Raw genomic sequence first — 13,788 nt, 5'->3', positions numbered from 1 at the left:
ATTGGGATAAAGTTCAATTTTTGGCCGGAGTTTCTCTTCAACTCTTTAGCTAATCCGTTACAAACATTGGCAAGAGAAAACGGTCCTATAAGATAACTAAAATACACATATACAGTTTGCTGTATCCTCTGTCAACACTATATACCAAACACTCTATGTTTCCAGAGATTCTGGCTGCTAATATCTGGTGAAAATGAAATTTTAGATAAAGTGAGCTTTCCTATTGGCTAGTGAAGGTATCTATCACAGCAAAGACTAATAGGAGGTAGACGGGAAATAGCCAGGGTTATCTTTCACTGCAAGCAGTATTTCCTCAACTACTGATTCATTTGACATTCAGATTTCACTGCAGACAACCTCTAAATATTTGTCATTATATATTCCGTTAGTATTGTAATTTTATTACAATGTGAACCTACAATGTGCTTCACCCACAGTGCCTGTAGGAGAGAAAAGGGGGATTTTTGCTGCAGTCACATGAGCACCATCAAGAACAGGATAAGAGAGGTATTTAACAGTGTGTGTAATTTAAATGAAGTTATACTACTTATGGTGCCCATCAATAATACACTCTTAATTGTACAATCTTACCAAATCTATGTAGTAGAAGGGAAACCTGAAGGAATATACTTTGAACATATTAGGTACTCCCTCAAATTACATAGACATGGTAAGATTGATCAATCAAGATTGCATTATTGATGGGCACCTTTACTGACTTGAACTGATCAGTATAATCATCAGTAGAGGCAGATCATCCATGAGGCAGCATAGGCAGGTGCCTAGGGCCTGATGGGCACTTAGGGGTCTGGCTGGCACCTATACTGACTAACCTCCCTTGTCTTACCTTACCAAAGAAGCCAGATGACCAACAGTGAGGCCCACATTTGGCATCTTGCCTAGGGCCCTATATCAAGTTAATCCTTATCTGAGTAGAGCTCATGTTGCACTGTGAACACCAACTTCAGTGGTCCACTCTAGTGTAGAAACTGGTTAAAAGGCTATTTGGTGCTTATTTATAAATAATTTGCCAGTTTGGCAAAGGTTTGGGTCAGTTTGTTCACTGTAAATCTATGGAAAGTCAATGGGACCTTACTCTTTCACTAGGTCTAATATAGACAAGGCATGAGTAATCTATGGGAACCCTTGCCCAATCACCCAGTGAGCAGTAAAATATGTTTTCAGAACTCTGCAATTGAAGTAACATAAATTAGGTGAAAAAGTACTGTCAAAATAAGTCTGTCTTTTCTTGCTCCCTGGTGGCTTATAAGTAACTTTATTGATGAGATGGGAAAATATCACCTAGGAGAAAACATGAATTGAATCAGGCCCATTGCAAGATATACAGCATACTTGTGACATATTCTACATGCATTGGTTTCTGTCTATGTGAGATCAGTTAAGATAATGAAGTCAGAGTGGATGACCTTAAATCAGGCAAACTTCAAGCAAAGTATTCCACACTATTACTGATGTTTGCCAACTTATAAACCATAATCAATCATTGAGATGCTTATAGTTCTGACTTGCATTCAGATTTCATGAAGCCTGGAATTAGCCATATCAAATGCAGATGCTGCAGATTTTAAGAGGTCTGCTTGTCAGAAAACTGGCATGTAATTGATTTTCTCTAGTGGTGAATCATACTGTGCATGATTATATCAATATACGGGTAATGTGAAATTAAGAAAACTAAAAAGGAGGCAGGCAGGTGCTTAACATCCCCAGAATGGTGAAAAGTTAAACCACCCGTTAACAGTCTGATATAGTCAATAATCAGCGGTATTTTAACAGGGCCTCAACTAGGGCAAAGCAACTTGCTTGAGATCTCACAAAAATAAATGCCTAATTTTGCCATTTGTCATAAGTGCTGCTGATACTACCGCAACTACCCTTACGCAACGAACCCTGCCTGCTACTGTTCAGTAAGCCAGCACCTATTCAATAGGAGACCTTGGGCAAGATTCCCTAACGCTTCTTATGCCTATAAAACGCATCCTAGTGGCTGCAGCTCTGGCGCTTTGAGCCTGCCAGAAGAAAAGCGCAATATACATGTTCTGTGTCTTGTCTTGTTTTGTCTGTGTCTACTGAATGCCAAACTGGCATCAGGACAAGGCATTGTGGAAACAAGGAGAAGGAGAGCATGACACTGCTGCATGGTAGGACAGGTAAGTATAAAATGGTGTGGTGCCAATGCTGTCCTACGCAAACAGCAAAGGGTGGTTGTAAACATATGGGGTACAACACTGCTGTGGAGAAAAAATACCTGGGGACCTATACTGGGGGGATGGGGGGGTGAAAAGATTTGCTGAGGCACCCAATTTGTATTTACACTCCTGGCCCATTATGTTTATGTAAGCAGGAAACTATTATTTTCTGTTTGCCTGTAGGGTAGGGAAATCTACAAAATATTGTGAGAAGGGTAATGGTGATACATTTAGGTTGATTCACCAAATTTTTCTCATTACCCATTTTGCATAACCTGTTTTTCACCATATCTGTATAAAACCATCCAACGAGAAAAAAGTACTATAAATAACCAGACAAAATAATATTGAAGTTACAGCGTACTTTTTTTTGTTAATATGAAAAGTGCTTAAAAGCTATTTTATACAGAAGGTGAAAAACAATTAGACTCAACCCCCTGGGTAGAATAGTACAAAATGGTTGCAGCAACAGTTTTTCTTTTAGTCTGATAGAGTGGAAATCTAATGCATATGATGAAGATGTGATGTTAGATAGTTTATGCTAATGCTACCAAAGAAAGCTTCTCTTGGAATTCATTTATGGATATATGGAACAAGTAGTACCGATAACTTGTACGTCTTTAAACAGAAAATGAAATATTAAACACTTATTTGCACAAGTACCGTTATATATTTTTAAATTACAAATTCAGTTTTGGTTCAGGCTCTCACCTCTTGGTTTTCCTTTTGCTCTTTTTGCTGCTGTCTAATTTGTGAACCCAGATCTTCCAGTTTCTTGTTAATGTCTTCATTTGGGATATTTCTGTCTGCAGGAAAACCAATGTTAACATGGTGTGTAATATGATTAATGGAGAGAAGAAATCACTGCCAATGCATATAAACAACAGGGGTATGCAAACCTCTTCATGGCCCATTGTGAGGAGTCCCATGTCTACGGGCGTGAGGGCCCCGGGGCGGACCTGGTCCTCTGGAAAAGGTTTATTGATGACATCCTATTCGTCTGGAGGGGTATCGAGACGGCATTGCGTGTTTTTATTTTTATTTTTTTTTAATTCAATAATTTTTTATTGGTTTCAAATAATGAATAAACAGTAATACAGCAGAACATAAGGTGCGTCTTCATAATAAAAAAAGAAGTCAAGACGACCTTAAAATTACAACTTGGTTACGTACAGGTGTATAAAAACATATCAGAAAACATCAAGTTGAGTGAGATAGGATAACAGAACATTTAGGCCTATAAACTGCTTTGTTATTATAAAGCAACCTTAAATCACCAACTTAAGTAGGAAAGGTCTATATATAAAGAAAAGTATTAGAAAACAGAATTCGCGAGGACGACATCTACTCATTAACTGGACCAATTATGGTTGGGTAGAGTCATTCTCTACTGAATGGTACAGGGAGCGTGTGAGATCCAATCTCCAGCGAGATTGGAACTAGATTTTGAACTGGGATAGGCTAAACTGACAGGGTCAGAGGGAGTAAAGACCCTGTCCTTAAGATTTGAGCCAATTTCATTGATAACAAAAAAACGCAATAAAGCTCTATACCTATCTTTCAAGATATATATACAGTAGTGAAGAGTAAATGGAGAAGAAAGGAAAGAAAAGGGAAGAAAAGGAGAAGACCATGGGAGTGAGGAGCCTGTTAGTGTTTATTTAAGATAAAGAGATTGATCATAAGCCCAGGTTATAGGTGTCTCAATTGTGCACTGACATCTGTGCCCAATATGTAATTAGACAGTGGAGACCAGATTTTATCAAATTTATGGAGAGGATTAATTCCAATGATAGAAATCTAAAGTTCACCTCAGAAATGAGTTGTCAGTGGGTGAATTTCTTGGACCTAACTATATATGTAGAGGGGAATAAACTCAAAACCTGTACTTATAGCAAGCCCAAAGATGTGAATGGATATATATTGGCCACTGTGACGATCGGTGTCAGCACACAGAGAGAATCTGATTATTGATGATCTGAAGAATCATCAATAATACAGATGTATACTTGATTATGGATGATCTGCAGAATCACCAATAATACAAGTATGACTAACCTCTGGACACCTAATAAGGTGTAAGTGTTTGGCGTAACTGTAGGCTATCTCCCGTGAGGCGGGAGATACAGGCAGCTCGGCCAAGAACCACCTGAGGGACAGGCCCTGGTGAGTGCAGGAACTATCTCCTTGAGAGAGGAAATAGTGAGAACCTGGCAACCAGGGATATCTGGAGATCAGATAATAGACTGTACTGCAGCCAGGGGACTCCAGGGGAAGAGGCCACTGGCTGCTAACAGGCCGGACTCTCTGAGGCGCGGGAGTCCTAGTTGCAACTGACAGTAGGTGGAATTGTGTCACTGCTAGTACAGATAGACTGAGCACTCAAGGGGTGAGTGACAGCCTGCAAGGTCGGGCAGGCCAGGTCGGCAACACATGAGCAGATAAGGTACAGAGACAGAAGGCTGATTCGGTAACCGGGTACAGGCAGGGTCTGGCAACAGGTAGGCAGATATGCAGAGGTACCGAATCAGAAAGCAATAGAGAGGTCGACAGAGCAAATAGTCATAACAGAAATAGAGCAGAGTCCTAGTCTGAGATGTGAGGTCCTTGGTCTCGACACCCAGGAACTAGTCTAAAGTATAACACAGCAATGACACAGTAATCCTAAGCTTGGGTGTGAGGTCCTTGGTCTCAACACCCCGGAACTGGTCTAAAGTATAACACAAGCGTAATCTGGCTAAGTGTGAATTCCCAGGTCCACCTGGTTCTAACACACTGTGGGATCTGACTGAGGTCTAAGTGCTCACACGTAAGTATTCGCAACGGCAGACAACCTGAGAATGACCAGCAAGATATATATATAGTGCAGCGCTCCTCAGCGCCGCCCAGCGCCATTCAGCCAATCACTAACTGTGCCGGGATCAGCTGATCGAGCTGATCAGCTGATCCCTCTCCTATTGGCATAAAGGTCCTGCTTCCCAGCGCGCACGCACGTAGCTCTCCATCTGTGTGCACTAGAAGGCTCAGACAAACCAGACGCATGCTGCTGTGCGGAAACCGCCGGTCTGAACGCGGAGACAGCCGCCCCGCTGCCAGACCGCGCGGTGGCGTCTCCGCAATCCATTACAGCCACCAGCTGCCATCTACCCTCATGGTTGAACAATGTACCAAAGGGACAATTTATAAGATTAAAAATAAACTGCACGGATAATACTGAATATACAATAGACAGGGAAGAACTGAGTAAAAAATTTGTTGAGAAAGGATATCAGGAAGAACTTCTAGAGAAAGCAAGAGATGAGGTGGATAGACTCGAACGTAGGGACCTCTTGAGGAAGAGGGCACGTGTTAGTACCATAGATCACTCTCTAAGGGCTCGTTTCCACTAGTGCGGTGTGCGTCTCGTAGACGCACGCTGGCACTGAGCGGGTGGGCGGGATCGCAGGCGAATCCCATGAGCCATGCACGGCTATGGGATTCGCAGCCTCCACCACGAATTCTGTGGGGGGTTCCGGCTGAATCGCTCCCGCAAGCGATTCAGCCGCGGCGCCGTTATCCCCTATGGCAAAGTTTCCCCGTGCTATTCATGTGCGGGGAAACTCTGCGGAATCGTGGCGGAAACCGCGATAGTGGAAACGGGTCCTGAAAGTTAATCTAAAATATGGTGCACAAGTAAACGCAGTGAAACAAATTATCTACAAACATTGGTCCATATTGGGGGAAGATAGAACCCTCAGTGAAATTTTACCAATAAGGCCGGCCTTCATACATAGGAAACCAGGCAATATAGGATTGAGGGTAGCTATGGCAGCTGGTGGCTATCAGAGAGAGAGGAGGAGGGATACTGAGGGTGGGTTCGTTAGATGTGGGAGGTGTAACAACTGTAGGAATACGAGGGGGTACAGGAAGATCAGGACTGTGGAGGGAGCACATGGGGTTATATATTGTATAATTTGTCCTTGTGGAAAGAAATATATTGGTCGCACTAAAAGAGAGCTCTTTAACCACTTAAGGACCGCAGTCTTTTCACCCCTTAAGGACCAGAGCCTTTTTTCCATTCAGACCACTGCAGCTTTAATGGATTATTGCTCGCTCATACAACCTACCACCTAAATGAATTTTGGCTCCTTTTCTTGTCACTAATAAAGCTTTCTTTTGGTGCTATTTGATTGCTGCTGCGATTTTTACTTTTTATTATATTCATCAAAAAAGACATGAATTTTGGCAAAAAAATGATTTTTTTAACTTTCTGTGCTGACATTTTTCAAATAAAGTAAAATTTCTGTTTACATGCAGCGCGAAAAATGTGGACAAACATGTTTTTGATTAAAAAAACCCATTCAGTGTATATTTATTGGTTTGGGTAAAAGTTATAGCGTTTACAAACTATGGTGCAAAAATTGAATTTTCCCATTTTGAAGCATCTCTCTCATTTCTGAGCACCTGTCAGGTTTCATGAGGTGCTAGAATTCCAGGATAGTATAAATACCCCCCAAATGACCCCATTTTGGAAAGAAGACACCCCAAAGTATTCACTAAGAGGCATGGTGAGTTCATAGAAGACTTTATCTTTTGTCACAAGTTAGCGGAAAATGACACTTTGTGACAAAAAAAATAAATAAAAAAAAGTTTCCATTTCTGCTAACTGGTGACAAAAAAAATTAAATCTGCCATGGACTCACCATGCCCCTCTCTGAATACCTTGAAGTGTCTAGTTTCCAAAATGGGGTCATTTGTGGGGTGTGTTTACTGTCCTGGCATTTTGGGGGGTGCTAAATTGTAAGCACCCCTGTAAAGCCTAAAGGTGCTCATAGGACTTTGGGCCCCTTAGCGCACCTAGGCTGCAAAAGAAATGTCACACATGTGGTATCGCCTTACTCAGGAGAAATAGTATAATGTGTTTTGGGGTGTATTTTTACACATACCCATGATGGGTGGGAGAAAAAGTACGGCGATATCACATGTGTGACACTTTTTTGCAGCCTAGGTGCGCTAAGGGGCCCAACGTCCTATTCACAGGTCATTTTGAGGCATTTGGTTTCTAGACTACTCCTCACGGTTTAGGGCCCCTAAAATGCCAGGGCAGTATAGAAACCCCACAAGTGACCCCATTTTAGAAAGAAGACACCCCAAGGTATTCCGTTAGGTGTATGGTGAGTTCATAGAAGATTTTATTTTTTGTCACAAGTTAGTGGAAAATGACACTTTGTGAAAAAAAAAACAATACAAATCAATTTCCGCTAACTTTTGACAAAAAATAAAATCTTCTATGAACTCGTCATACACCTAACGGAATACCTTGGGGTGTCTTCTTTCTAAAATGGGGTCACTTGTGGGGTTCCTATACTGCCCTGGCATTTTAGGGGCCCAAAACCATGAGGAGTAGTCTGGAAACCAAATGCCTCAAAATGACTGTTCAGGGGTATAAGCATCTGCAAATTTTGATGACAGGTGGTCTATGAGGGGCCGAATTTTGTGGAACCGGTCATAAGCCGGGTGGCTTCTTAGATGACAGGTTGTATTGGCACTGAAGTGCAGGAATGTTCTCAAATCCTGACCTGGACATGGCAATTAAGTCGTACCAGCAGTGATCAGAAAAAAAATTTCTGTCATTGCGGTGGGGCGGGTGAGGGTTTGGCCGGGTGATCAGAAGCCGCAGGGGGCATATTAGGGCCTGATCTGATGGGTAGCAGTGACAGGTGGTGACAGGGGGTGACAGGGTGGTTGATAGGTGATCAGTAGGTGATTACAGAGGAGAATATATGCAAGCAATGCACTGGCGAGTTGATCAGAGGGGGTCTGGGGGGCTAATTGAGGGTGTCGATGGGTGATTGGGTGCCCGCAAGGGGCAGATTAGTGTCTGATCTGATGGGTAGCAGTGACAGGTGGTGACGGGGTGATTGATGGGTGATCAGTGGATGATTAGAGGGGAGAACAGATGTAAACAATGCACTTTCGGAGGTGATCTGAGGGTGGGTCTGCACGCAATCTGAGGGTGTGGGTGGGTGATCAGGTGCCCACAAAAGGCAGGTTAGGGTCTGATCTGATGGGTGGCAGTGACAGGTGGTGACAGGGGGTGATTGACAGGTGATCAGTGGGTGATTATAGGGAAGAATAGATGTATACAGTACACAGGGGGGAGGGTCTAGGGAGGATCTGAGGGTGTGGGGGGGGGGTGTTCAGGAGCCCCCAGGGGGCAGTTTAGGACCTAATCTAAAAAATAGCATTGAGATAGTGACAGGGAGTGATTAATGGGTGATTAGGGGGGTGATTGGGTGCAAACAGGTGTCTGAGGGGTGGGCAGGGGGGGTCTGATGGGTGCAGTGGGCGATCAGGGGGCAGGATCAGTGTGCTTGGGTACTTACTAGGAGGGCTGCAACCTGCCCTGGTGGTCCCTCAATCACTGGGACCACCAGGGCAGGAGGCAGCCTGTATAATACGCTTTGTATACATTACAAAGCGTATTATCCGCTTTACATGCGGCAGATCGGGGGTTAACAACCCGCCTCCGCTGCTAATTGGCTGGCGGGTTGACGTCGCGGGTGAGCACATGCCAGCTAGTCCGCAACGAGCCGCCGCCGATCGGCGTATTGCGGTCGTTGCGGGCTCCACTTTGCCGCCGCCCCTAGGTAGGGGCGGTCGGCAAGTGGTTAAAATCACAATCTAGTAAAATATTTAGATATCTATATCTATATATATATATATATATATATATATACATATATATATATATATATATATATATATATATAGATAGATAGATCTATATGTATTTATAGATATATATATATATATATATGTGGTTGGGAGGGGATCAAGGGATACATGGGGGGGAGATCTGGATACAAAAGTGTTTTTTTACACTAAAATCGCACAGCCTGTCACGGCTGCAGGCTGTGCGTCTCTCCCTGTCACACAAGATCCACAGTGACAGGGAGAGGGAGGCGGAGAGGGAGGCGGAACGGCAACTATGTTGCCTTTCGGAGGGTGATCGCTGTGATTGGCTCACAGCGATCACACGGCAGGGAGCCAATCAGTGACGGCTCCTGCCGATACCCGGAAGCCTTAGCTGTCATAAAACAGCTAAGTGCAGCCGGTTGGGTGCGCACGATCGCGGCGGGGAGCGGCGGCGCCGGTGATAGAGATCTACGCCCTGCCAGCCAGGAGCCCATCAAAACAGGGCGTAGATCTCTATCACCACGGTCCGGAAATGGTTAAAAGAATTGGGGAACACCTGAATAACATTAAGAAACGGTGGGAGGAACACCCACCATCGAAACATTTTAAAAGGTTCCATAACTGTCAAGTTCAGAATATAATGTTTTTTGGAGTAGAAATAATAAGTAAGGATCCAAGGGGTGGCGATTATATCGCCAAGATGTTGAGGAGCGAAAACAGATGGATCTTTGACCTGGACACGATTGCCCCAAAAGGCCTTAATGAGGGAATGGAAATATTTAGTTTTTTGAAATGAAGTAGAAGTATAATAAACAATAGGGAACCGTCAAAATAAGGATGTTTAAATTAAGGTTGTGAATGAGTGGTAGTATATATGATGGTGGGGACTACCTGATGTACTTGGGAGCTGCAGGATGCCCTTATCATTTTTAATATTTTTTACTATTATATCTTTTTTCACACATTTTTTATATTTTTATTAATTTTATTAATTTTTTCAATTTTTGATTTTATTTTATTTTATTTTTATCTTATTCTATTCACTTTTTACTCTCTATTTTTTTTAATTATTTATTATCTTTTCCATATTGTGAGTCTAGTACAAGCAATAATATATGGAATCTATGGAATACATGGACATAAGGCAGATACTTCAGTACTGGTCACTTTAAGAGAAAACAGGAGGGGCAGGAATGGATTTATAAATACGGCTACCAATTAGGACCAAACCACTGATCCCAATGAAGACGACTGTAGGATCGTCGAAACATGTTGATCTAGACTTGGAGGGGCGCCCCAGAAGACCCTAGTGCTTTACAGTGGTGGTCCGAGTGGCTGGAATCCCTAACTGAGTCACTATTCAAGATGGTAATGCAGCAAACTAGAGGCGCCCCACAAGGACACACAAGAAGTCCTCTTCCTTTTTCCTTAGAGCAACAACCTTTGCAGCCGTGTTAGGGGTAGGACCCCCTCTCCTCCACAGATACAATATCACGTTCAACCACAGCGCCAGGGATTACGTTGTCAAACAGGAACTCCAATCCACCTCCAGAGGCCCCTCCTGTACTTTGGGTGCTGTGTTGTGTGCTCCAAGCAACCCAGTATAAGACAGAAAAAGGAGAAGGGTACTCAGTGGATATTATTTCAGGCAAATTTATTAGAAATAGTAAAATGGATAAAACTAAATAGTCACTCACATCATGAGGGTCCCACGCCAGTTAGGACTCTCTCCGGCTAAATCGCTTCCCACCCCAGTGGTACTCAGCAACAATTTTTTCGATCAGAGATGCATAGCCCGCTCTCGTCTTGACTAGTTTCGGCCTCTAACCGTCTGATGACGCATCTATCTTCTGTAGATGCTTTGAATAGTACTGGTAATAATGATTAACATTCTGTACCCCAGCCCCTTTTTGCACCTCTAACACTGTGGTTGTCCTTGATTGGTTTTGGTATGCCCAGGCCCGTATGTCTTAAGAGGCACCCGTGGGCCGGTGCCAAGGGTGGCCCCTTGGGAGGGGTGGGGGTGGCCAGGCCACCTATTGGCTGTACTTTATTATTATTATTATTATTATTATTATTATTATTATTTTATTTCTCTGTGTTTTTATTTTTTTTTAATATGTGCAGCTTGTGGGGGGGGGGGGGGGAGTGGTGGAGAACAGGCACCCACACATCGAGGGGAAATCGCTCCACCCCTCCAGAATTAAGCAGATTGGCAACGGCTGGCCCGGGGAACTAACTACTTTCCGGCGCACGAGGGAAACTCTCAATGCCGCTGGCGCGGTCTAATCAGTGACGTCAATAGACCAGGCAAACTGCATGTACAGCATCCTCCCGCGCCTGGAAGAGGTAAGTTGCCACTGCACTTAATTCTGGAGTCTCTGTAGGGGAAAGTGAGGAAGGGGGAATGGAAGCCCCAGGTGAGGGAGGGGGGGCCGTCCCCCCTTCCCTGCTGTTTGTGTGTGTGTGTGACCTCCCCCCTCACAGGTTACCTAAACTGGGGACACCTATAGAACTACTACCTAAACTGGGGACACCTATAGACCTAGTTCCATAAACTGGGGACGCCTATAGACCTACTACCTAAACTGGGGACACCTATTGAACTACTACCTAAAGTGAGGACAGCTATAGAACTACTACCTAAACTGGTGACACCTATAGACCTACCACCTAATCTGGGGACACCTATAGAGCTACTACCTAAATTGGGGACACCTATAGACCTACTACCTAAAGACCTAAAGGCCGTCCCCCCTTCCCCGCTGTTTGTGTGTGTGTGTGACCTCCCCCCTCACAGGTTACCTAAACTGGGGACACTTTTAGAACTACTACCTAAACTGGGGACACCTATAGACCTAGTTACCTAAACTAGGGACACCTATAGACCTACTAACTAAACTGGGGACACCTATAGACCTACTACCTAAACTGGGGACACCTATAGAACTACTACCTAACCTGTGGACACCTATAGAACTACTACCTAAACTGGGGATACCTATAGAACTACTACATAAACTGGGGATACCTATAGATCGGGCTATCTATACTGGGGACATCTACAGACCTGGCTACTTATACTGTACTTATACTGCTGTACTATATTGTACTGCCATCTTCAGCAGTACTTCACAGAGTACGTAGTCATGCCACTGACTGTCCTCTGATGAGTTCACAATCTAATCCTGCCATAGTCTAATGTCCTACCATATTATTATGTATTTATATAGCACTGGCATCTTCTGCAGCACTTTGCCTAGGGCGGCCCAAACCCTAAATACAACCCTGGGTATGCCATATAAGTTCTTATGTATATAGCACTTGGGTGGCCCCATGTAAAACTTGCATCGGGGCCCACAGCTTTGTAGCTACGCCACTGGATTTATCTAACTGCTATTCCACTTTAAGAATGCAATATAGCAACAGCATTTTGCATCCTTAACTTCCTTTTATGAATGGGCTCCTTTACACTGAACAATGTTTACCTTATTCTAACAATGCAACCTTATATATTCTCTCATGGCTTACATGCCAATGTTAATTTAAGTTCCAATCCAGTAAGCATATAAAGAAATGGAAAAGCAGTTAACTTGAGCCACCTGCTCATTATATGCATAACCATAAGCCAACCCAAGTGTCATAACTAAGAACTACAACCTAATTTCCAAAAAGGCTGGGAAGCTGTGTACAATGTGAATTTATTGCAAATCATTTAAACCCCATATTTAATTGACAGTAACACAAAGAAAACATATAAATTCATGAAATGTGGAAGTTATAATTTTTTATGAAAAAAAATTCTCTTTGATGCCAGTAACATGTTTCAAAAAAGTATTCTAGAAAAGTTAGGGTTAGGTGACAGGGAAGGGGAATATCAGTCTTAACACTTAGGGTACCCATCCATCTACTGCTTTTGTGGGCCGATTGACCATCTGATTTGATAATTTTATCAATTCGGATGAAAATTGGTGCCACAACAAGAATGCCTATTTGATGATTTGACCGATTTCAGACATGTTGGAAAGGTCTTGGAAAGTGCTGGGTCGCTTGAGCGTCACTAACAGCGTTTGATATTGTGAAGACGACGAATGTGACGGACACCACCTGCTTAGCCTCCATCCGAGTGTAAATGCTTCCCCTCAGTGCCTGTACAGTGTAATCACACCTGCCCCACTGCCGCGACTCGCGGCCTCATCCGCCGTTACCCTGTGAGGCACCACACCCCCATGTGGGTTTGCTGAATGGACATCTGGCAGTGAATAAACAGCTTCATACTTTGCTGAGTGTGTGGACCTCTTGGATTATGATTTGACTGATTTACCGGTCCAGCACCTCGTGACTTGGTAAGCTTCTCTTCATATGTTTCTTGGCCCCGTATGGCACCAGATGCCTGTGTGTGACGGCACCACATGGTGCATGCCCCATATGGTACATGTGCCACGTGGTGGTGCTTGGGTGTGACAACGGAGGAGGTCGGGAGTTGCAGAAGCGGGACAGGTGAGATTTCACAATGCACAGGTGGCAGCCAGGCAGGCGGCGGAAATCTATTGGGAATCAAGCCTGCGGTGTATACGCAGGCAAAATAAATCTCTCCCATCAGATTCTATCAAAAAGAGAGATCTGTCTAAGTTGATCTGCCCATATATTGCTAGATGTATAAGCAATTTAGGGTTAGGCAGTAGGAAACACTGTACAAAAATCACAGATAGTTGTCATGGCTTCAGAATGGCAAAAAAGCAATGGCACAAATGTTGTATATGGACAACTGTGAGCACAAGGTAGTGCTGACAGTTTATCTCATTTTCCTCTCATCACAGCCACCTGCTATTAATATAAACCCCTGAGGAAGGAAGACTCTTCATACACACTCATTTGTCATTTAGCAGCAGCAGAATGTAGG

The 13,788-nt window shown here is 43.5% G+C and overlaps 1 protein-coding gene across 3 annotated transcripts in view; it reads right to left on the bottom strand.

Annotated features, from left to right (window-relative positions):
- VWA3B (von Willebrand factor A domain containing 3B) overlaps window positions 1–13,788 on the bottom strand; it is a 189,178-nt gene that overhangs the window by 43,560 nt on the left and 131,830 nt on the right. For all 3 annotated transcript variants that reach the window (XM_068268166.1, XM_068268165.1, XM_068268164.1), the window contains exon 28: window positions 2,919–3,013. In XM_068268166.1, the coding sequence (XP_068124267.1) occupies window positions 2,919–3,013 (95 nt within the window). The remainder of the gene's footprint in view (window positions 1–2,918; window positions 3,014–13,788) is intronic.

This window comes from Hyperolius riggenbachi, chromosome 2 (assembly GCF_040937935.1).
Source record: "Hyperolius riggenbachi isolate aHypRig1 chromosome 2, aHypRig1.pri, whole genome shotgun sequence".
In the NCBI taxonomy this organism is placed as follows: domain Eukaryota; kingdom Metazoa; phylum Chordata; class Amphibia; order Anura; family Hyperoliidae; genus Hyperolius; species Hyperolius riggenbachi.
Note: the sequence above shows the minus strand (reverse complement) of the source record. Positions and strands in the feature narration are given on the sequence as shown.